We start from the raw sequence: 25,546 nt of genomic DNA on the forward strand, positions 1-25,546 counted from the left end.
TTTTGCGTACTAAACCTGGTTTTCTTCCAAAAGTTGTTTCTAACAAAAACATTAACCAGGAGATAGTTGTGCCTTCTTTGTGTCCTAATCCAGTTTCAAAGAAGGAACGTTTGTTGCACAACTTGGATGTAGTTCGTGCTCTCAAATTTTACTTAGCAGCTACTAAGGATTTCAGACAAACTTTGTCTTTGTTTGTTGTTTATTCTGGTAAACGGAGAGGTCAAAAAGCAACTTCTACCTCTCTCTCCTTCTGGATTAAAAGCATTATCCGATTGGCTTATGAGACTGCCGGACGGCAGCCTCCTGAAAGAATCACAGCTCACTCCACTAGGGCTGTGGCTTCCACATGGGCCTTCAAGAACGAGGCTTCTGTTGATCAGATATGTAAGGCAGCGACTTGGTCTTCACTGCACACTTTTTCTAAATTTTACAAATTTGATACTTTTGCTTCTTCTGAGGCTATTTTTGGGAGAAAGGTTTTGCAAGCCGTGGTGCCTTCCATTTAGGTGACCTGATTTGCTCCCTCCCTTCATCCGTGTCCTAAAGCTTTGGTATTGGTTCCCACAAGTAAGGATGACGCCGTGGACCGGACACACCTATGTTGGAGAAAACAGAATTTATGTTTACCTGATAAATTACTTTCTCCAACGGTGTGTCCGGTCCACGGCCCGCCCTGGTTTTTTTAATCAGGTCTGATAATTTATTTTCTTTAACTACAGTCACCACGGTAACATATGGTTTCTCCTATGCAAATATTCCTCCTTAACGTCGGTCGAATGACTGGGGTAGGCGGAGCCTAGGAGGGATCATGTGACCAGCTTTGCTGGGCTCTTTGCCATTTCCTGTTGGGGAAGAGAATATCCCACAAGTAAGGATGACGCCGTGGACCGGACACACCGTTGGAGAAAGTAATTTATCAGGTAAGCATAAATTCTGTTTTCTCCAACGGTGTGTCCGGTCCACGGCCCACCCTGGTTTTTTAATCAGGTCTGATGAATTATTTTCTCTAACTACAGTCACCACGGTACCATATGGTTTCTCCTATATTTTTCCTCCTGTCCGTTGGTCGAATGACTGGGGTGGGCGGAGCCTAGGAGGGACTATATGGCCAGCTTTGCTGGGACTCTTTGCCATTTCCTGTTGGGGAAGAGATATTCCCACAAGTAAGGATGACGCCGTGGACCGGACACACCGTTGGAGAAAGTAATTTATCAGGTAAGCATAAATTCTGTTTTTCTTGCCCAGATACGTTGCAATGCCATGATTAATTTTTGATGTAGTGAAGGAGTTTTGGAATCTCAGATTATTTTTTTTCTCAAAATCATTTTTTCCTCCAGTACACAGTACAATATTTAGAGAATTACTTCTCTTTTATAAACACTTAAAAAAACTTAGACTACTTATAATTGCACACCATAGCACATACATTATAAAATGAATGGTTAACGATCGACAAACTAAGCCTAATGCTTGTTACTTTCTGCAGAATCAAGAAAATCACCTTCAGATCTGCATTAGGCTTCTATATAGATGTCTGACTCCACACACCTTCAAGCACTACAATTTAGATAGTCAAGCATTTTTTTAGAATATATATATATACTTTTGGTTTTATTACAGCACTCAGTCTTTTTGGGTATGAGTCTATCAGCATGGCACATCTTGACTTGGCAAGATTTGCCCACTCTTGTGGCAGCATCATGCTTTGGGGCTGTTTTTCTTCAGCTGGAACTGGGCCTTATTCAAGGTAGAGGGAATTATGAACAGTTCCAAATATCAGTCAATATTGGCACAAAACCTTCAGGCTTCTGCTAGAAAGCTGAACATGAAGAGGAACTTCATCTTTCAGCATGACAACGACCCAAAGCATACATCCAAATCAACAAAGGAATGGCTTCACTAGAAGAAGATTAACGTTTTGGAATGGCCCAGCCAGAGCCCAGACCTGAATCCAATCGAAAATATGTGGGGTGAACTGAAGAGGGCTGTGCACAGGAGATGCCCTTGCAATCTGACAGATTTGGAGTGTTTTTGCAGAGAAGAGTGGGCAAATCTTGCCAAGTCAAGATGTGCCATGCTGATAGACTCATACCCAAAAAGACTGAGTGCTGTAATAAAATCAAAAGTTGCTTCAACAAAGTATTATTACTTCCCTTCACCTAAAAAATTTCAGTTCGTTTTTCAATTGAATTGCATAGTTTATAGGTCACATTAAAGGATTAAAAAAGTTCTGAAATGATTTATCTTTGTCTCATATTTTTTTACATCACATAAACCTGCCATTTTAACAGGGGTGTGTAGACTTTTTATATCCACTGTGTGTATATGTATGTATATGTTTATATGTGTGTGTGGGTAGTCTACACACCCCTGTTAAAATATCATGTTTCTGTGATGTAAAAAAATGGGACAAAGATAAATCATTTCAGAACTTTTTCCACCTTTTTAATGTGACCTATAAACTGTACAACTCAATTGCAAAACAAACTAAAATCTTTTAGGCGGAGGGAAGTAGAAATAAAAAACTAAAATAATATGGTTGCATAAGTGTGCACACCCTTAAACTAATACTTTGTTGAAGCACCCTTTGATTTTATTACAGCACTCAGCCTTTTTGGGTATTTTTTTCAGCATGGCACATCTTGACTCTTCTTTGCAAAAACACTCCAAATCTGTCAGATTGTGAGGGCATCTCTTGTGCAGAGCCCACTTAAGATCACCCCACATTTTCTATTGGATTCAGGTCTGGGCTTTGACTGGGCCATTCCAAAACTTTAATCTTCTTCTGGTGAAGCCATTCCTTTGTTGATTTGGATGTATGCTTTGGGGCGTCATGCATAAGGATGAAGTTCCTCTTCATGTTCAGCTTTCTATCAGAAGCCTGAAGGTTTTGTGCCAATATTGTCTGGTATTTGGAACTGTTCATAATTCCCTCTACATTGACTAAGGCCCTAGTTCCAGCTGAAGTAAATCAGACCCAAAGCATGATGCTGACACCAAAATGCTTCACTGTGGGTATGGTGTTCTTTGGTTATATGCAGTGTTGTTTTTGCTCCGAACATATCTTTTGGAATTATGGTCAAAAAGTTTAATCTTGGTTTCATCAAACCAGAACACCTTTTGCGACATGTTTTTGAGAGACTTCAGATGTGTTTTTGCAAAATTTAGCTGGGCTTGGATGTTTTTTTTTGTAAGAAAAGGCTTCCACTCTACCCCATAGCCCAGGCATATGAAGAATACAGACGATTGTTGTCACATGCACCACACAGCCAGTACTTGCCAGATATTCCTGCAGCTCCTTTAATGTTGCTGTAGGCCTCTTGGCAGCCTCCCAGAGCAGTTTTCTTCTAGTCTTTTCTGCAATTTTGGAGGGACGTCCAGTTCTTGGTAATGTCACTGTTGCGCCATATTTTCTCCACTTGATGACTGTCTTCACTGTGTTCCATGGTATATCTAATGCCTTGGAAATTCTTTTGTACAGTTCTCCAGACTGATACCTTTTAACAATGAGATCTCTCTGATGCTTTGGAAGCTCTCTGGAACCATGGCTTTTGCTGTAGGTTGCGACTAAGAAAATGTTAGTAAAGACCTGCTAGAACATCTGAACTTTATTTGGGGTTAATCAGAGGCATTTTAAATGATGGCAGGTGTGTACTGACTCCTATTTAGAATTGAGCAATCACATTCAAAATCATGTTAAACACCTACATCCCCACTTATGCAACCATATTATTTTATTTTTTTATTTTTACTTCACTCCACCTAGAAGTTTCAGTTTGTTTTTCAATCAAGTTTTACAGTTTATAGGTCACATTAAAGGTGGAAAAAGTTCTGAAATGATTTATCTTTGTCTCATTTTTTTACATCACAGAAACCTGACATTTTAACAGGGGTGTGTAGACTTTTTATATCCACTGTATATGTATGTATGTATATATATATATAACACACCAGCTATATCCCTGTAACTGGTTCAAATAGCTGCTATGGAATGAGTTGCAGGCCTCTCTGGTGGTTAATGGCTTAATATTATAATGCACTTATTAACCCAAAGCCTGCATATATGCCTGTTTACACTGCAGCTAAGGGAGTAAAAACAACATCCACCACCACCAACATCCACAGTAAAAAACAAAAACATTTGCAACAGACCGGTGTGCCCAGGGCTGGACTGGAACCACAAATAGGCCCGGGCATTTTTAGCCAGAGTAGCCCCTGCACACCAGCTTGATTTGTTATTTAAAGGGACAGTCTACACTAAAATGTTATTGTTTAAAAAGATACATACTGCCTTTACTACCCATTCCCCAGCTTTGCACAACCAACATTGATATATTAATATACTTTACAACATTTAAACCTCTAAATGTCTGCCTTTTTCTAAGCCACTAGACAGCCTCTTATCACATGCTTTTTTATTAGCTTTTCACAACAGGAGACTGATAGTTCATGTGGGCCATATAGATAACATTTTGCTAACGCCCGAGGAGTTATTTAAGAGTTGGCAAAACCCAGTACTAAATGCAAGTCAATAGATTATAAATACAAAGTCATGTGATCAGGGGGCTGTCAGAATATCCTTAGATACAAGGTAATCACAGAGGTAAAAACTATATTAATATAACACTGTTGGTTATGCAAAACTGGGGAATGAGTAATAAAGGGATTATCCATCTTTTAAAACAATAACAATTCTATGGTAGACTGTCCCTTTAACCATTCACACACAAAAAATGACAAGTGGATAATGTACTAGTTTTAAAGACATATAGTTAAACTTTGTAACATCCTTGAGTTGTTTAAAATTGCATGAGTTTAATTTTGACTTGAATGTCTGATTTAAAAACAAAACGCATACAAAATGCTAATTTCCATCACAGATTGGTATTGTGTGTTGCAGTACTAATCTATGGGCAATGTGAGGACAGTAAAGCAAGCACTGAGTGACCCCTGGGTATGTTTATTATAACAACTAAAACATTACAGCTTTAAACCCATGTGCAGCTTTTTTCTATTCCTCTCTCTCCTTCCCAGCCTACCCTGCTGCTTCTTCTTTCTGGTAACATATACTAAAAACACACAAGTACTTGTCATATATACAGGCACAGCTCCAAGATCAAAATATTAAAGGGTCATTGTGGTCATTACAGATCGCTTTTTTCAAAACTTTAACTCGCAATGTATTTAATTAACGTTTAGTTACATACGCCTAGATTTAGAGTTTGGCGTTAGCTGTCAAAAGCAGCGTTAAGGGGTCCTAACGCTGCTTTTTAACGCCCGCTGGTATTTAGAGTCAGTCAGGAAAGGGTCTACCGCTCACTTTCTTTCCGCGACTCGAGGCTACCGCAGATCCCCTTACGTCAATTGCGTATCCTATCTTTTCTATGGGATTTGCCTAACGCTGGTATTATGAGTCTTGGAAGAAGTGAGCGGTAGAGCCTCTTCCGACAAGACTCCTACTGTCAAAAAAAAGTCAGTGGTTAAGAGCTTTATGGGCTAACGCGGGAACATAAAGCTCTTAACTACCGTGCTACAAAGTACACTAACACCCATAAACTACCTATGAACCCCTAAACCGAGGCCGCCCCCACATCGCAAACCCTATAATAAATCTTTTTTAACCCCTAATCTGCCGCTCCGGACACCGCCACAACCTACATTATACCTGTGAACCCCTAATCTGCTGTCCCTAACATCGCCGACACCTATATTATATTTATTACCCCCTAATCTGCCCCCGGACCTCACTGCCACTATAATAAATGTATTAACCCCTAAACTGCCGCACTCCTGCCTCGCAAACACTATAATAAATTTTATTAACCCCTAATCTGCCTCCCTAACATCGCCGCCCCTTGCCTACAATTATTAACCCCTAATCTGCTGCCCCAACGTCGCCGCTACTATAATAAAGTTATTAACCCCTAAACCTAAGTCTAACGCTAACACCCCCCTAACTCAAATATAATTTAAATTAATCTAAATAAATTTACTATAATTTAATTAATTATTCCTATTTAAAACTAAATACTTACCTATAAAATAAACCCTAATACAGGGAGTGCAGAATTATTAGGCAAGTTGTATTTTTGAGGATTAATTTTATTATTGAACAACAACCATGTTCTCAATGAACCCAAAAAACTCATTAATATCAAAGCTGAATAGTTTTGGAAGTAGTTTTTAGTTTGTTTTTAGTTATAGCTATTTTAGGGGGATATCTGTGTGTGCAGGTGACTATTACTGTGCATAATTATTAGGCAACTTAACAAAAAACAAATATATACCCATTTCAATTATTTATTTTTACCAGTGAAACCAATATAACATCTCAACATTCACAAATATACATTTCTGACATACAAAAACAAAACAAAAACAAATCAGTGACCAATATAGCCACCTTTCTTTGCAAGGACACTCAAAAGCCTGCCATCCATGGATTCTGTCAGTGTTTTGATCTGTTCGCCATCAACATTGATTGCAGCAGCAACCACAGCCTCCCAGACACTGTTCAGAGAGGTGTACTGTTTTCCCTCCTTGTAAATCTCACATTTGATGATGGACCACAGATTCTCAATGGGGTTCAGATCAGGTGAACAAGGAGGCCATGTCATTAGATTTTCTTCTTTTATACCCTTTCTTGCCAGCCACGCTGTGGAGTACTTGGACGCGTGTGATGGAGCATTGTCCTGCATGAAAATCATGTTTTTCTTGAAGGATGCAGACTTCTTCCTGTACCACTGCTTGAAGAAGGTGTCTTCCAGAAACTGGCAGTAGGACTGGGAGTTGAGCTTGACTCCATCCTCAACCCGAAAAGGCCCCACAAGCTCATCTTTGATGATACCAGCCCAAACCAGTACTCCACCTCCACCTTGCTGACGTCTGAGTCGGACTGGAGCTCTCTGCCCTTTACCAATCCAGCCATGGGCCCATCCATCTGGCCCATCAAGACTCACTCTCATTTCATCGGTCCATAAAACCTTAGAAAAATTAGTCTTGAGATATTTCTTGGCCCAGTCTTGACCATTTCAGCTTGTGTGTCTTGTTCAGTGGTGGTCGTCTTTCAGCCTTTCTTACCTTGGCCATGTCTCTGAGTATTGCACACCTTGTGCTTTTGGGCACTCCAGTGATGTTGCAGCTCTGAAATATGGCCAAACTGGTGGCAAGTGGCATCTTGGCAGCTGCACGCTTGACTTTTCTCAGTTCATGGGCAGTTATTTTGCGCCTTGGTTTTTCCACACGCTTCTTGCGACCCTGTTGACTATTTTGAATGAAACGCTTGATTGTTCGATGATCACGCTTGAGAAGCTTTGCAATTTTAAGAGTGCTGCATCCCTCTGCAAGATATCTCACTATTTTTTACTTTTCTGAGCCTGTCAAGTCCTTCTTTTGACCCATTTTGCCAAAGGAAAGGAAGTTGCCTAATAATTATGCACACCTGATATAGGGTGTTGATGTCATTAGACCACACCCCTTCTCATTACAGAGATGCACATCACCTAATATGCTTAATTGGTAGTAGGCTTTCGAGCCTATACAGCTTGGAGTAAGACAACATGCATAAAGAGGATGATGTGGTCAAAATACTCATTTGCCTAATAATTCTGCACTCCCTGTATAGCTACAATATAACTAATAGTTGCATTGTAGCTATTTTAGGATTTATATTTATTTTACAGGCAACTTTGTATTTATTTTAACTATGTACAATAGCTATTAAATAGTTAATAACTATTTAATAGCTACCTTGTTAAAATAATTACAAAATTACCTGTAAAATAAATACTAACCTAAGTTACAAATACACCTAACACTACACTATCAATAAATTAATTAAATAAATTACCTACAATTAGCTAAACTAAAATACAATTAAATAAACTAATCTATAATACAAAAAATCCCCCACTAAATTACAGAAAATAATTTTTTTTTACAAGAAGTTTAAACTAATTACACCTAATCTAAGCCCCCTAATAAAATAAAAAAGCCCCCCAAAATAATAAAATGCCCTACCCTATTCTAAATTACAAAGTAATCGGCTCTTTTACCAGCCCTTAAATGGGCTTTTTGCGGGGCATTGCCCCAAAGTAATCAGCGCTTTTACCTGTAAATAAAAATACAACCCCCCCAACATTAAAACCCACCACCCACATACCCCTACTCTAACCCACCCCATCCCCCCTTAAATAAACCTAACACTAACCCCCTGAAGATCTCCCTACCTTGAGTCCGTCTTCACCCAGCCAAGCCGAATTCTTCATCCAAGCGGAGCAAGAAGAGGTCCTCCATCCGGTAGAAGTCTTCATCCATGCGGGATCTTCTATCTTCATGCATCCGGAGCGGTGCCATCTTCCATACAGCCGACGCGGAGCCATCCTCTTCAACCGACGGACGACGGTTCCTTTAAGGGACGTCATCCAAGATGGTGTCCCTCGAATTCCGATTTGGCTGATAGGATTCTATCAGCCAATCGGAATTAAGGTAAGAAAAATCTGATTGGCTGATCCAATCAGCCAATCGGATTGACCTCGCATTCTATTGGCTGATCGGATCTATGTCTAATCCATAAGTTATGGTAGCATGACACTTTTCTAAATAAACTAATGATCACATATCTCACACTTCAATGAATAATGTGTCACTTTTCATTATATGGGGAAGCCAGGTTATTTAGATAGTCACAATGATTATTCAGACTAAGAGGTGGTATTTCTGTTTGCACAAAATTATGATATAATTCTAATCTGGCATATTTATTCATTCGTTTTTATTTTTCATTATATTTCCTCTCAATACATACCCTATTAGATAGCAATGAAAATTACTATGGCTGCAAATATTTACAGCGACGAGGTAATAAGAATAGTGATTGGCTAGTTTAGGATGATACTACTTAGTGGGCGGGGTTTACACACTATAAAGAGCCTATCAGTGAGCGGCACACTTGCCCTTTGAAAAAGCCGTTAGGGCGAAACATGTCAGGGACGCTAGGGAAATGGTGAGGAGTCCTGGAGCTCCTGTATTTTAGATAGCCTCAGGTTGCCTTTTGTAACTTTTTGTTTATGTTACGTTAAATATACTACTTATGTTAGCTGCAATATTTTGTAGTGATCATTGTACTTAAGAGTGGGGTTATCGACAGCAACTACCTTGGATTAGTTCCTATGCTATCGCAACAATTTGACCTAGAGGGTACTAAAAGGTTCTGACCAAGTGCATGTAATGGGTATTTCCTTCGTTGAGTCTATCCACTTTTTTCGTAGGGAAACTAATTGTCAATACTGCAATATAATTTGACATTGGTATTATATATTTCCCTATAGAATTAACGGATAGACTGGCGGTAAATATTAGTTAACTCACTGTTAATGCTACCCGATCAAGGGATATTATTTACTGGTGGCACAACTGAATACGTAGGAGCTTGAACATGCTAGCACTCTAAAGTGTTAAGTACACCCCTTCATGAGACACATGCATGGGTAACTTAATAGTACCTTGATACATCTATATCAACAATCACTTCACATTACCTGACAAACTAATTACCAAGATATCAGAAATTAATTCGCAGATATTAAGAATGTGGGGTTGCTCTTTCTCAGGTTTTTTAATACTGATTTTGTCAAAGCATTAAGGCAATATTCACAGCATCATCTGTATTTGTACAAGCCATTAGGAACTATTTTAATCAGTATCTGGAGCCTAACCAGATATAGCAATACACATACAGAACGGACTTTTGGCATAAGCATAATTAACTTTGGGCTGCTTTAGGGAAATGTGCAATCATATGACAATCATTAGTTTCAGGTATAAATTTGCTCTATTATCTAATTTTTTGACTGCACTCAGTATAGTTGCTTTCCAAACTTATCAGGGAATATATAATATTTGCTGTATTTTATATAAATTAGCTCTGATTTCTCCATTAAATATACAAGGGGATACCGAGCACATTAATAGGATATACGTTCAAATATCCAAAGTCAGCAACTATTACCCTTATGACAGAAATCTGTCCATCACAGTTCTGAATATACACCTGCTTAGGTTCTTATACAAATGGTGATCCAGATGTTATCAGCCTATGTACCACACAGTAACTTTATTTCACGCATTGAACCAGTTGCTATATTCAATTCAGTAGTTCTATTGAACCTCTGACTTTTTGCATCCCCTTTCAGCAGTTAAAGGACCAGTCAACACAGTAGATTTGCATAATCAACAAATGCAAGATAGCAAGACAATGCAATAGCACTTAGTCTGAACTTCAAATGAGTAGTAGATTTTTTTTCAGACAATTTTAAAAGTTATGTCTCTTTCCACTCCCCCTGTACCATGTGACAGCCATCAGCCAATCACAAATGCATACACGTACCATGTGACAGCCATTAGCCATTCACAAATGCATACACACTTATTCTTGCACATGCTCAGTAGGAGCTGGTGACTGAAAAAGTTTAAATATAAAAAGACTGTGCACATTTAGTTAATGGAAGTAAATTGGAAAGTTGTTTAAAATGGCATGCTCTATCTGAATAATGAAAGTTTAATTTTGATTGAGTGTCCCTTTAACTAAAATTGACATATAGTACTCAAGCCTAGGATACAGTGTTGTTGTTCACATTTATTGGATACATTTTAACCTTGAGGCATACTATTGAGCGTATGTTTAGATAACTGCTTCAATAAGTAGTTTCACTATCTTGCATCGCACTGGTATACTATAGCAGCTTCATAATTAACCCACGATAATTAGGTTCATTTGACCAACATTAGGCTCCTGAGTGTGTTTTTAAATTTTGTATTTTCTTAATTTGTGTGTTGATTTTATTACAAGACCAGAGACTCCTATTTTTGCATTCTCTCTTTTTACTACTCAATGCAGCTTTTAAAAGTACATAATGACATAAACAAACATAATAAAACAGCATAGAAAACAGATAACCACAATAAGTAGCTAAAGATAGAGCTAACTTATAACTCCAAGAAAAAAGTGACCAATCAGAGAAGGAATAGTGACCATAAACTGTCCAATAAGCATCCAGACTTCCTCTTTCTTTTTGCTGCTCAGTCAAGATAAGTATTATAAATTTTATCTCCAATAAAGTTTAAAGTTTCATTCAGTTTCTTATTCCTTGTCAATATATATTTTATATTTTTTAGTTTATTTATTTTTCCCTAACATTCATAGCTTGCATAAGTAATTCAATGTTTAGTTTATGTTATATTTAGCAAATGTTTTAACGGTCAGTCTTCCTCCTCCATCTTCCCACTGTCACTAAATGTTCCGGTCGCCATTTTGTGGGCCGGATTTCCCTTCCCGCCCCTCAGTCTGACGTGTTTTGCCTTCCCAGTCAGTGTGAGTTAGTCTCACCTCACGACCGGCAACATTTGTTGCCATTTTTCCCTCAGACGAAAGCAAGTTGTTTTACAAACCATTTTCTTTGCTTACATTGCCATCTTGTGGTAAAACGTTTATTAACAAGCTACTTATTTAATTTCTAAGCGGTTTTTATATATGTTAAACCTATCTAAGTATTATTAACATATAATTCAATTGTAAATGTATATATTGTTCAAAGTATTATCTATATATATTTAAATTTTGTGTTCTTTAATTTATTAAGGAACCTTATAAAAGTTTTATTTAAATTATAAATAAAAATTTTAGTTTATTAAAATGTCTGAAAACCCAGAAAGTTCTCCTCCTTTAACAGCACAGACTGTTCAAATTATGATTGATTCGTCAATGAACAATCTTTTCAATAAAATGTCTTCATTAATGGGCATTAAAGAAACTAAAAAATCTTTAAAGAGAAAAAATCCCTCAATTTCTGTAATTGCCAGCAAAAAGCTTATAACAAAATCTCGTCAGCTTTTGTCTGACACCGCAATTCCTCGCAGCACGGGAACAAAAACTGCTGCTAAAAGAACCCTGAATCCCAAGGGTGTCCAAATGGGAGATACTAACACAAGTACAATATTTAAAGAAAATGTAAATAATGTTGAAAAATCATCCTCTGATGAAAACAACTCTGAGGATGGTAGTTATACAGATTTAAACTCAGATTCTATAGATGTGGAATCTGAAAATTCAGATTATACCCCTGCTATAAAAAGGCATAAGAAAATGCATAAAAAATTAAAAGAATATATTGAGGAGGAGACAGAATTCACTGATTGTCTGGGTATACCAAGATTTAATCCTGATGAACTTCACCATCCCCGCTCTGCGGAATGGTGCCCCAATATAGAGGTGGCAAAATTTATCGATTTCCAACTCAGGAAACCTTTAAAGAAACAGACTCGCAACAAGATGAGGGCGGAATGCCCTCGCCCCTTACTCCCAAAAAATGCTTCAATTACCCCTGAGGTTGACCCTAAAATCCTTAAATTCATTGGTGCCCCAGGCTACAAGGTTAAAAAAGGAATTGATAGATCCTGGAGGATTTGTCAGGACAAATTGTTAGACTCCATAGGTCCCCTGACCAAGTTATTTGAATTATCAGAACAGGGTGTTGCAGAGGATGCCCCACTGGACCCATATGTTGTCAGAGAATGGGTCCAACGGCTCCTATATTTTATAGGTAACACAAATGCTGCCATGACCCTAGAGAGACGACGAAATATATTGCGAAAAATCGATCCAACAATATCGGATTTCGCTTCCAATGAAATATCTCCGGACGACAATGGGTTGTTATTTGGTGACTCTTATTTGAAAGAGCTCAATCAATATGTTAACACCTTTTCAAATCTCAATAAGGTTAAAACTTCTGTTAAAAAGATTTTTTACCCTAATCAGAGTTTCTCTGACAGGGCCGGGAGAGGCAGAGGCCGCTTTCCCGGCCGTCAACCATTCCTATCCAGGTCTCATTATAACCAGTCCCATCAACCCTATTATTCTACCCAACATCAGTATCAATTCAACAGAAGTTTCCAAGAGCCTTCAACCTCAACAACTTTCTTTCTTATAAATCTAAAATCTTTAAATGCTTACGTTGTTTACCATCATTTCAAGATGGAAGGCATTCATTTATTAAGAGAATGTCTATGGGGAAAACGATTGGTTAGTTCGTTTAGATCTCACAGACGCCTATTTAACCGTACCAATCGCTCAAGAGCACTGGAAATTTTTAACCTTCCGTTGGGAAGATCAGTTTTGGAATTTCACCTGTCTTCCTTTCGGCCTATTCTCTGCTCCTTGGATTTTCACAAAATTACTCAAACCAGTAATAGCTTGGTTGAGACTTTGAGGTGTCCGTCTAATTATCTATTTGGACGACATACTTATTATGGACCAGAATTTTCTCTCACTACAAAATCATCTGTTTTCAACAATCTCCCTTTTGGAATCTCTAGGTTTCATAGTAAACAAACGGAAATCAGTTCTGGTTCCTACCAAATCTCTAATCTTTTTAGGTTTCAAGATAGATACAATCCTTTCCACTTTGAGTCTCCCATTAGACAAAGTGAAGAATATAAAGAAAGAGATTTCCAAAACTTTATCCAAAGATTCAGTCCCCATCAGAACTATAGCCAGGATAGTAGGGTTACTTTCATCCTCTATTCAGGCTATTTTTCCTGCCCCTCTTCATTATCGCGAACTTCAAAGATTGAAAATCCTTCATTTGAGAAAAGGTTTTTCCTACTCTCACTTGATTCCCATATCTCCAGAAGCAAAAGAAGAACTTTCTTGGTGGCTTTCACATATAGAGGCCTGGAACGGAAGAGCCATTTTTGGCAAAACTCCGGATTTCATCATCGAATCCGATGCCAGCCTTTCAGGCTGGGGAGCTCGTTGCGGTCCTTCCATCACAGGTGGCAAATGGACTCTGGAAGAAAAACGCTTTCACATAAATTGTTTAGAATTATTGGCTGGCTCGTTTGCAGTCAAGAGTTTTGCAAAGTTTTCTTCTCCAGTTTCTATTTTACTGCGCATGGACAATATATCTGTGGTGCAGTATCTCAATCGTTTGGGAGGCACCAAGTCCAGGGACCTGTCCAATATCACCAAAGATTTTATTCATCTTTGTTTGGACAGGAACATTTCAGTCAGAGCAGAATATATTCCAGGACAAGCGAATTCAATGGCGGACTGGGGATCTCGTCATTTGACGGATTTCAGCGATTGGAAATTGGACAGGAGTCTTTTTCTCTCTCTCTCCAATCTCTCAGGGGTCCCTTTTGTTTGGATCTTTTTGCATCCAGGACCAATTTTCAGATTCTTCCTTATTTCAGCTGGCGCCCAGATCCGGAAGCAGCTGCCATAGATGCTTTTCTCCATCCATGGCCACGTCTAGGGGTCTACGCGTTTCCTCCATTCTCGATGATCCCGAGGACGATTTCAATTGTCCGCAGGGATCTCCTTCGTCTAATGATTGTGACCCCCCTTTGGCCGACACAGTCATGGTATCCATCCCTTCTGGAAATGTCCATCGATCTCCCGATTCTTCTTCCTTGTCTTTCCCATCTTCTTACGGATCCAGAGGGCAATTATCACGATCTAGTCCTTCAAGGTTCTCTTCTCCTGGTAGCATGGACGATCTCAGGGGACCCTGGGCTCTCCGAGGCCTTTCGGCTGGAGCAAGATCCCTCTTTCAGGAATCTTGGGCCCCGGGCACTCGTAGATGCTACTTTGCCGCTTGGTCTAAATGGTCTAGCTGGTGCTTGCAAAGGAATCTGGATCCCATTTCTTCAGATTTAACTGACATTATTAATTATTTATCACACCTTTTTGATTTAGGTTTAGCATATAGAACTATCAATGTACATCGCTCAGCAATTTCTGCTAGACATAATTTGGTTAATAATGTTTCTGTAGGTAAACATCCTTTAGTTTGTAGGATCCTCAAAGCCATGAGACTAAAACGACCTCCAGTTCCTAAACATGAATTTTTCTGGGATGTGGACTTAATTTTTTCCCTTCTTAAGTCTTGGCCACATAATGCCTCATTATCTTTTTAACAACTCACAGCTAAACTCGCCACTCTTCTTTGCCTAATTTCTTTCAGAAGAGTTTCTGACGTTAGCCCTAGATTGGAATTCTAAACGCTTCTCTCCGGAGGGTGTTACCTTTTTCATTTCACGAAGAACTAAAACCCTTTCCACATCTATCTTTTACCCTTACCTTCCTTCTGAACCTTCCCTTTGTGTGGTTGAATGTTTGAAATCTTATGAATCCAGAACTTTACCTTTTAGAAAACCTTCTAAGAACTAACTTTTAATTTCCTTTATTCCCCCTCATGCTGCCGTATCCTCTACTTCCATAGCGAGATGGGTTAAATGGGTCATGAAAGAAGCTGGGATCGATATTTCTTTCTCAGCCCATTCAGTTAGAGGTTCTGCTGCTTCTAAAGCCTTTTTGAAGTCTGCTCCGCTTCAGCGGATTTTGGATGCTGCAGATTGGTCTTCAGACTCTACCTTTAAACAATTTTATTTCAGACCCATTCAACATGCCTCACTTAACTTATTTTCTTAAATGGTTTATGCTAGGATTAATGTGCTTTAAACTTGCAAAAATAGGAGTCTCTGGTCTTGTAATAAAATTCCGATTATCCTAATATTTTGAAGGTATAATCTAGATTTTATTAAAGACACAGAGACGAGTATTTTCCCACCTCAATTATGTTTGATACCCTCCCATTAAGAATTCTTTTATATTGTTATTATTACTTATTTTTTTCTTATTTCGACAGTTTCCATCTGAAGGAAATCCTTTCCTTAAATCGGGATTTGTACCTTCTGTTCAAGAGGATTTTCACCTGGCAAGTACCCTTAGATCCAAGTCATCTGCTGCAATCAAGTTCTTATCTCACAAGTTTCCCTTCAATCAAACTTTCAACTGTTATGCATATGTTTTGTTCTGTTTGGGACTTTTTCGACTGTTACTAGTTCTAAAATTTTTTCCATTGGTGAGCATCAGTCAAGAAAGAGGAAGTCTGGATGCTTATTGGACAGTTTATGGTCACTATTCCTTCTCTGATTGGTCACTTTTTTCTTGGAGTTATAAGTTAGCTCTATCTTTAGCTACTTATTGTGGTTATCTGTTTTCTATGCTGTTTTATTATGTTTGTTTATGTCATTATGTACTTTTAAAAGCTGCATTGAGTAGTAAAAAGAGAGAATGCAAAAATACTCGTCTGTGTCTTTAATAAAATCTAGATTATACCTTCAAAATATTAGGATAATCGGAATTTTCATAAATAAAAGTTATGTTTTAAAGCACTGAGCAGCAACTGTTCACTTTTTGAGTTCAGTTATCCCTCTCTGTTGTCTATTTTCGGTCAAATAAATATTTGTTTATCTACCATACATTAACCCCTTGAGAGCTACATATGTAGTCTTTCTTTCAAGTGTTGGTCCCTTCGCCTCTCTTGTTTTGTTTTGTTTTTGCTAAACTTGGAAAAGAGTTCTCTTACTCCAAATACCAGGGTGAATTTCCACGGTGATACTCTATATCCATGAATATCTTTCTAACCGATCAGAGACGTTGCCAGCTAACATCTGCATGTTTTGCCCTCCAGGCCTCCTTGAGACCTTCAGTATCCCAGTGTATGGAGGTGATTGGACTCATGGTATCATGTATGGACATCATTCCCTTTGCCAGATTCCATCTCAGACCCTTACAGCTATGCATGCTGAGGTAATGGAACGGCGACCATTCCGATCTGTCCCAACAGATAGTAATGGACAGCCTGTCGAGAGATTTGCTCCCTAGGTGGCTCTGTCAAGATCACCTGTCCCAAGGCACATGCTTCTTGAGACTGTCCTGGGAGATTGTGACTACTAGTGCAAGTCTATCCGGCTGGGGAGCCGTTTGGGATGCCAGGAGGGCACAAGGGCTGTGGACTCAGGAGTCCTCCTCTCTTCCAATCAATGTCTTGGAACTCCAGGCAATCTTCAATGCCCTGAAGGCTTGGCCCCTTCTTGGTTCATCCCAGTTTATCAGATTGCAAGCAGACAATATAACTTTGGAAGCCTTATGGAAAAAAAACAAAATTTATGCTTACCAGATAAATTCCTTTCTTTCCTGGCAGGGAGAGTTCATGACCCTGCCCGTATGATATTTTGATTTGGGCGGCTCCCTGTTTATTTTTTATTTTTGCACCTTTATACCCTGATGTTTCTCCTACTTTTCCTTGTTCCCTCGGCTGAATGACCGGGAGGATAGGGGAAGTGGGAGGGATATTTAAGCCTTTGGCTAGGGTGTCTTTGCCTCCTCCTGGTGGCCAGTTGTTGTATTTCACAACAGTAAGGAATGAAGTCGTGGACTCTCCCTGTCAGGAAAGAAAGGACATTATCTGGTATATATATATATATATATATATATATATATATATATATTTTTAGTTGTCTTTCAGCTTACTGTATAAAACAAACTGTCTTGGACTGTCTCCAATTACAACATGGCAGCTCCCATTACTTTATAGACACAACACAAACACTTTACACTTATTTTGCTAATATTTAAAAAGCTAATGAAACTTTAAAAAATACATCTGTGACTAATTTTTTCTTTGAATGCATCATTCTATCTAGCATTTGTTTAGTGTCCCTTTAAGTCATTTCAAATCACATTTACATTTTGCCCATGGTTTTAAGCAAGAACTTTGAAAGAATATGCAATTCAAGGCAAATTTAAATATATTTTTTTACATTTTATTTAGGACAAAGTATCTCAGCTAGAGATGGAGCTTGATGAAGAAAAGAATAATTCTGATCTACTGTTGGAGAGAATAGGAAGATGCAGGGAACAGGTAAGTTGGTTTATTTTAGATATTATCAGAATATAGGATGTATTTAGGGTGTGTTAGTGAATGGAAAATAGTAGATACATATATAATTTGCTATTTGAATCCCCATATAGTACAATAACATTCCTCTAAAAGGTTGATTGGGAATGCACCAAAAATTATTTGCTACTTTCTCGTGGTCTCCTTTTTTGAAACTTGGCTCATTTCCATAACAAAATACATAGGTACAGTAGGTGCAGGAGCATGCAATTATTCTCTAGGCCCTGATTTGTCTGTATTCGTTGTATCTCTGTATATCACTGCAGTAATTACAAATAAACCTAATAATAATCATCATTATCCTATACCGTAGCAGTATTGGCAACATTTCTAACAATCCTACCAAAACATCGCTCAAGAGAAATGGAACCTACCTAAGCTGTCAAGAGAAAGTGCCAAGGTCAACAAAGGAAACGAAGAGAGGGGAATTTTGAAAATATAAGTAATTTGGGAAATTGTTTAAATTTGCAGCTCAGTCGGAATCGTTAAAGGGACAGTAAACACCTTGATATTTCAATATACAGTGTTTAGCTTTGAGTGGTAAAACAGCTTTTGCAATTTACTTTTATTTGCTCTGAAAATGGAGGATGTTTGATTCTAAGAATTTGAAATGCACCCTACTGGCTTCTCAAAGCTAGCCTGACTACATATCTGCCCCTTACTGGCTTCTGATTTATACTAACTAACATAATGTCAATGACTAGCCTTCTCACCTTTTCTTTAGTTAGCTCATTTAAGTATCCCTTTAAACATTAATGCTGACTTTCATGTCCCTTTACGTAGATTGTTGTTTTGTTATATATTGATTTGAATAAATGGCTAATCATATATGTATCTACTATTTTACATTTATTAAGATACCTAAAGCCTTTGATAAATCAAGCCCTTTAAGTTCTAATTATTGTCCAACTCTTTTTGTAGAACCAGATTTCTCTTGAAATTCCCCTAAAGGTTCAGCAGAGCAATTCATATCTACCTATTAAAAAATGTAGGCTCGATTGTAAGGTGTAGTCGTCTATTTTTTTTATGACTCCTAATAAAACTAAAATAACTGAGAATATTTTAATCTCAATGATTATTCTTTTAGTAGCATCAAATTAAATACTTCAGTAGTCACTAATGTGAAATGCTGTAACTTGCATATTATGTTTGTAATAACCATAAAGGGATTGGGGGAGATTAGGAGATTTGTGGCATTTAAGCCAAGTGTTGAATTAAACACTGAAATGTATATCAAATTAATTAAAACCTTAACACTTTATTTAACATATATGCAGACAGACAAAAAATTACTCTAATTCGAGATATCCGAGATGGGTAACAACACAACCACCTCTTTAATCCATAATACTCCAATAAGAGATTAAAAACAAATAGGCCACGTGGCCAGGGGAGAGAGATGTAGAGGTGTAAACAGATATAGGGAAATAGGGAGAATCAGCAGTCATGCATTCAAGTATCAGACACACTATGCGCTCAAAGGCATCCTCCTGCCTGCGCACTGCTTTGATTTAACAAAGTCAGACGATTGCTATCTCAATCCCTATTGTTAATCCACCATTCACATATACATATATCTTAATAGTTCCCTATATAGGGTTAATGTGCTCAGTTTTGTTTCTCCTAATTCTACCAAACCAGTAATCAGGATTGCTTATCCATAAAGCCTAACAAGGAGGCTGTTAAAGGGACATTGAACCCAATTTTTTTCTTTTGTGATTCAGATAGAGCATACTATTTTAAGCAACTTTCCAATTTACTCCTATTATCAATTTTTCTCCGTTCTCTTGCTATCTTTATTCTAAAAAAACGGCATCTAAACTCTGATTTCTCTTGCAAGGTGTATCCAGTCCACGGATTCATCCTTACTTGTGGGATATTCTCATTCCCTACAGGAAGTGGCAAACAGAACACACAGCAGAGCTGTCCATATAGCTCCCCCTTCGGCTCCGCCCCCAGTCATTCTCTTTGCCGCTCTAACAAGTAGCATCTCCACGGGAGGGTAAAGTGAATGTGGTGTTAGATTTGTAGTTTTTTATATCTTCAATCAAAAGTTTGTTATTTTTAAATAGTGCCGGTTTGTACTATTTACTCTCTAGCAGAAAGTGATGAAGAATTCTGCTGAGAGGAAAATGATTTTAGCATGTTGTAACTAAAATCCACTGCTGTTCCCACATAGGACTGAGGAGTACCAGAGAACTTCAGTTGGGGGGAACAGTTTGCAGGCTTAACTGCTATAAGGTATGTTCAGTCATCTTTTTCTAGTCAAGACTTAGTAATGCTAGAAGACTGACAAGAATCCCCATGTGGGGAAGGTAAGCCATATTCTGAGACTCAGTATAGAAGGAAGGCTTAATTAACAGGGCTCAATGACTGGTGGACACTGTTAACGGGCAATCGATTATTTATAGTGAAAATATAATTATTATACAAGTTTTTATCACTTTTGGAGTGTTATTTGGGGTTTTATTCCACATGGCAGAATTTTAGGCACCTATTTAGGGTTTTGAAGGCCCCACAACTCCGGAGTGGAGAGGGAGGGGGCCTAAATTTCGCGCCTCAGTTGCGCAGTTCATATTGCAGACAGCTTCATGCAGCTTCACGTGGAGGGTCCTAATACTACTTGAGGACTTCATAGAGGCTTATTTCTCATCAAACTAATCCCCAGGGGCAAGGTAGGGCCACAGCAGATTGCTGTGGCATGGTGCTGTAGTTTGCTAACCGGTTGTCAGCTTTAGGTTGCTTCGGTTCGGGCATTAAGGGGTTAATTGGCTTGATATTTGCTGTGCAATCATTCCAAAGCATTAAGATAGTGTGGTTAAATTTTCAGAAAGATTGGATCATTTTTGAAGATTTAGTAAAAAAGTGTGCGCTTTTATTATTTAAAGGCACAGTACCGTTTTTTTCTCAAATTGTATTTTTCAGTCTTTGAGTGCTATCTAAGTCTGTTTAACATGTCTGAGCCTACAGATAGACGTTGCTCTATGTGTTTAGTAGCCATGGTGGAACCCCCTTTACATTTGTGTTTTAAGTGTGCTAATGTATCTATGCATTTTTAAAGATAACGTTGTTTCACTTAAAAATGTAGCCCAAGATGATTCTTTAACAGAAGGTAACGAGGATAGCCCACCTTCCTCTCCCCATGTGTCGACACCAGTTACGCCCGCGCAAGCGATGCCTAGTACCTCTAGCGCATTGGCCCCTATTACATTACAACAATTAGCAGCAGTCATGGATAATTCCCTTGCAGCATTTTTATCCAAACTGCCAGTTTTTCCTAAAAAGCGTGATAGCTCAGTTTTAAGAACAGTTTTAAGAAGAGTATGAGCAATCAGAAGCTTTGGAAGGTTTATCTGTGGTACCCTCACAACACTCTGAAGTGACGGTGAGGGATGTGCTGTCCGAGGGAGAAATTTCTGATACAGGAAAGGTTTCTCAGCGGGCAGAATCAGATTCCTTAGCGTTTAAATTTAAGCTGGAACACCTCCGCGTACTGCTTAAGGAGGTATTCGCTACGCTGGACGATTGCGACCCCATGTGGTCCCAGAGAAATTGTGTAAAATGGACAAATTCCTAGAAGTCCCTGTATACACTGATGCGTTTCCGATCCCGAAGAGGCTGGCGGATATTGTGGATAGGGAGTAGGAGAGACCAGGTGTACCCTTTGTTTCCCCCCCTATCTTTAAGAAAATGTTCCCTATAACTGATCCCAGGCGGGACGCGTGGCAGACGATCCCTAAGGTAGAGGGGGCAATTTCAACACTTGCCAAGCGCACAACCATACCAATTGAAGACAGTTGTGCTTTCAAAGATCCTATGGATTAAAAATATTTGTTCAACAAGGTTTCCTTCTCCAACCTATTGCCTGCATTATTCCTGTGACTACTGCAGCGGCTTTTTGGTTTGAGGCGCTGGAGGAGTCGCTCCAGACGGAGACCTCATATGACGAAATTATGGGTAGAATTAAGGCTCTAAAGCTGGCTAATTCTTTTATAACAGATGCCGCTTTGCAATTAGCTGTTAGCGGCGAAAAATTCTGGTTTTGCCATCATGGCGCGCAGAGCGCTCTGGCTTAAATCATGGTCGGCCGATGTGTCGTCTAAGACTAAGTTACTGAATATCCCTTTCAAGGGAAAGACCCTTTTCGGGCCCGAGTTGAAAGAGATTATTTCGGATATCACTGGGGGAAAGGGCCATGCCCTCCCGCAAGATAGGCCTTTTAAGGCTAAAAACAAGGCTAATTTTCGTTCCTTTCGCAACTTCAGGAGCGGTCCTGCTTCAACCTCTGTGACCGCAAAGCAAGAGGGTAACTCTCCACAGCCCAAGGCAACCTGGAAGCCTTTGCAGGGCTGGAACAAGGGTAAACAGGCCAAGAAGCCTGCAGCTGCTACTAAGACAGCATGAAGGGGTAGCCCCCGATCCGGGACCGAATCTGGTAGGGGGCAGACTCTCTCTCTTTGCTCAGGCTTGGGCAAGAGATGTTCACAATCCCTGGGCATTAGAGATAGTTGCTCAGGGATATCTTCTAGAATTCAAGGACTTTCCTCCAAGGGGAAGGTTCCACATTTCTCGTCTGTCTACAGACCAGACAAAGAAAGAGGCGTTCTTACGCTGTGTAGAAGATCTAATCAAGATGGGAGTGATATGTCCAGTTCCAATTACAGAACAAGGACTGGGTTTTTATTCAGACCAGACAAAGAAAGAGGCGTTCTTACGCTGTGTAGAAGATCTAATCAAGATGGGAGTGATATGTCCAGTTCCAATTACAGAACAAGGACTGGGTTTTTACTCAAACCTGTTTGTGGTTCCCAAAAAGGAAGGAACTTTCAGACCAATCCTGGATCTAAAAATTCTAAACAAATTCCTCAGAGTTCCATCCTTCAAGATGGAGACCATTCGGACAATCTTACCGATGATCCAGGAAGGTCAATATATGACTACCGTGGATCTAAAGGATGCGTACCTTCATATTCCTATCCACAAAGATCAGCATCAGTTCCTAAGGTTCGCCTTTCTGGAAAAGCATTACCAGTTCGTGGCCCTTCCCTTCGGGTTAGCCACCGCTCCAAGAATTTTCACAAAGGTGCTAGAGTCCCTTCGAGCGGTACTAAGACCGCGGGGCATTGCTGTAGCACCCTATCTGGACGACATCTTAATACAGGCGTCGTCTTTTCCCAGAGCCAAGGCTCATACGGATATTGTTGTGGCCTTCCTAAGGTCTCACGGGTGGAAGGTGAACACCGAAAAAAGTTCTCTGTCCCCGCTCACAAGGGTTCCCTTCCTGGGAACATTAATAGACTCGGTAGAAATGAAAATATTTCTGACGGAGGTCAGAAGGTTAAAGCTTCTAAGCACTTGCCGAGCTCTTCATTCCATTCCTCGGCCATCTGTAGCTCAGTGCATGGAGGTAATCGGATTAATGGTACCAGCAATGGACGTAGTCCCTTTTGCTCGAATTCATCTCAGGCCACTGCAATTATGCAGGCTCAAACAGTGGAATGGGGATTATGCAGATTTGTCTCCTCAAATCCAACTGGACCAGAAAACCAGAGATTATCTTCTCTGGTGGTTGTCTCAGGATCACCTGTCTCAGGGAATGTGCTTCCGCAGACCAGAGTGGATCATCGTAACGACCGATGCCAGTCTGTTAGGCTGGGGCGCGGTCTGGCGCTCCCTGAAAGCTCAGGGCCTATGGTCTCGGGAAGAGTCTCTTCTCCCGATAAACATTTTGGAGCTGAGAGCGATATTCAATACGCTCCAGGCTTGGCCTCAGCTAGCGGCGGCCAAGTTCATCAGATTTCAGTCGGACAACATCACGACTGTAGCATACATCAATCATCTGGGAGGAACAAAGAGTTCCTTAGCGATGAAGGAAGTAACCAAAATAATCAGGTGGGCGGAGGATCACTCCTGCCACCTATCTGCAATTCACATCCCAGGAGTAGACAACTGGGAAGCGGATTTCCTAAGTCGTCAGACTTTTCACCCGGGGGAGTGGGAACTCCACCCAGAGGTATTTGCTCAGCTGACTCAGCTTTGGGGCATTCCAGAGTTGGATCTGATGGCGTCCCGTCAGAACTCCAAACTTCCTCTTTACGGGTCCAGGGACCCCAAGGCGGCGTTGATAGATGCTCTAGTAGCGCCTTGGTCCTTCAATCTGGCCTATGTCTTTCCACCGTTTCCCCTTCTCCCTCGGCTGATAGCCAGAATCAAACAGGAGAAGGCCTCGGTAATTCTGATAGCGCCTGCGTGGCCATGCAGGACTTGGTATGCAGACCTAGTGGACATGTCATCTGTTCCACCATAGACACTGCCAATGAGGCAGGATCTTCTAATACAGGGTCCATTGAAGCATCCAAATCTAGTTTCTCTGCATCTTACTGCTTGGAGATTGAACGCTTAATTCTATCCAAGCGTGGGTTCTCTGAATCATTCATAGATACTCTGATCCAGGCTAGAAAACCTGTCACCAGGAAAATTTACCATAAGATATGGCGGAAATATCTTTGCTGGTGTGAATCCAAGGGTTACTCGTGGAGTAAAATTAGGATTCCAAGGATATTGTCTTTTCTCCAAGAAGGATTGGAGAAAGGTTTATCAGCTACTTCCTTAAAGGGGCAGATATCCGCTCTGTCTATCCTTTTACACAAGCGTCTGGCAGAAGTACCAGATGTTCAAGCGTTTACACAGGCGTTAGTCAGAATCAAGCCTGTCTATAAACCTGTGGCTCCTCCATGGAGTCTAAATTTAGTTCTTTCAGTTCTTCAAGGGGTTCCGTTTGAACCTTTACATTCCATAGATATTAAGTTATTATCTTGGTAGCTATATCTTCTGCTCGAAGAGTTTCTGAATTGTCTGCTTTGCAGTGTAATTCACCCTATCTGGTGTTCCATGCAGATAAGGTAGTTTTACGTACCAAACCTGGTTTTCTTCCTAAAGTTGTTTCTAATAAGAACATTAACCAGGAAATCGTTGTTCCTTCCCTGTGTCCTAATCCAGCTTCTAAGAAGGAACGGCTTTTACACAATCTTTATGTGGTTTGTGCTTTGAAATTCTATTTACAAGCAACTAAGGATTTCAGACAAACATCATCTTTGTTTGTTGTTTATTCTGGTAAGAGGAGAGGTCAGAAAGCGACTGCTACCTCTCTTTCCTTCTGGTTGAAAAGCATCATCCGATTGGCTTATGAGACTGCTGGGCAGCAGCCTCCTGAACAAATTACAGCTCATTCCACCAGAGCTATTGCTTCCACTTGGGCCTTCAAGAATGAGGCTTCTGTTGAACAGATTTGTAAGGCAGCGACTTGGTCTTCACTGCATGCTTCTTCGGAGGCTATTTTTGGGAGAGAGGTTTTGCAAGCAGTGGTGCCTTCCGTTTAGGTTACCTGTCTTGTTCCCTCCCTTCTTCCCTCCCTTCATCCGTGTCCTAAAGCTTTGGTATTGGTATCCCACAAGTAAGGATGAATCCATGGACTGGATACACCTTGCAAGAGAGAACAGAATTTATGCTTACCTGATAAATTACTTTCTCTTGCGGCCCGCCCTGGCAATTAAGTCAGATTAAAAATTATTGTTTAAACTACAGTCACCACTGCACCCTATGGTTTCTCCTTTTTCTCCTAACCGTCGGTCGAATGACTGGGGGGCGGAGCCAGAGGGGGAGCTATATGGACAGCTCTACTGTGTGTTCTCTTTGCCACTTCCTGTAGGGAATGAGAATATCCCACAAGTAAGGATGAA

The 25,546-nt window shown here is 39.7% G+C and overlaps 1 protein-coding gene across 1 annotated transcript in view; it reads left to right on the forward strand.

Moving 5' to 3' along the window:
• Window positions 1-25,546, forward strand: part of CGNL1 (cingulin like 1) — a 309,913-nt gene that overhangs the window by 154,756 nt on the left and 129,611 nt on the right. The window contains 1 exon segment of the mRNA XM_053717518.1: window positions 17,682-17,771. Coding sequence (XP_053573493.1) covers window positions 17,682-17,771 — 90 coding nt within the window.

This window comes from Bombina bombina, chromosome 6 (genome assembly GCF_027579735.1).
Source record: "Bombina bombina isolate aBomBom1 chromosome 6, aBomBom1.pri, whole genome shotgun sequence".
Lineage (NCBI taxonomy): Eukaryota > Metazoa > Chordata > Amphibia > Anura > Bombinatoridae > Bombina > Bombina bombina.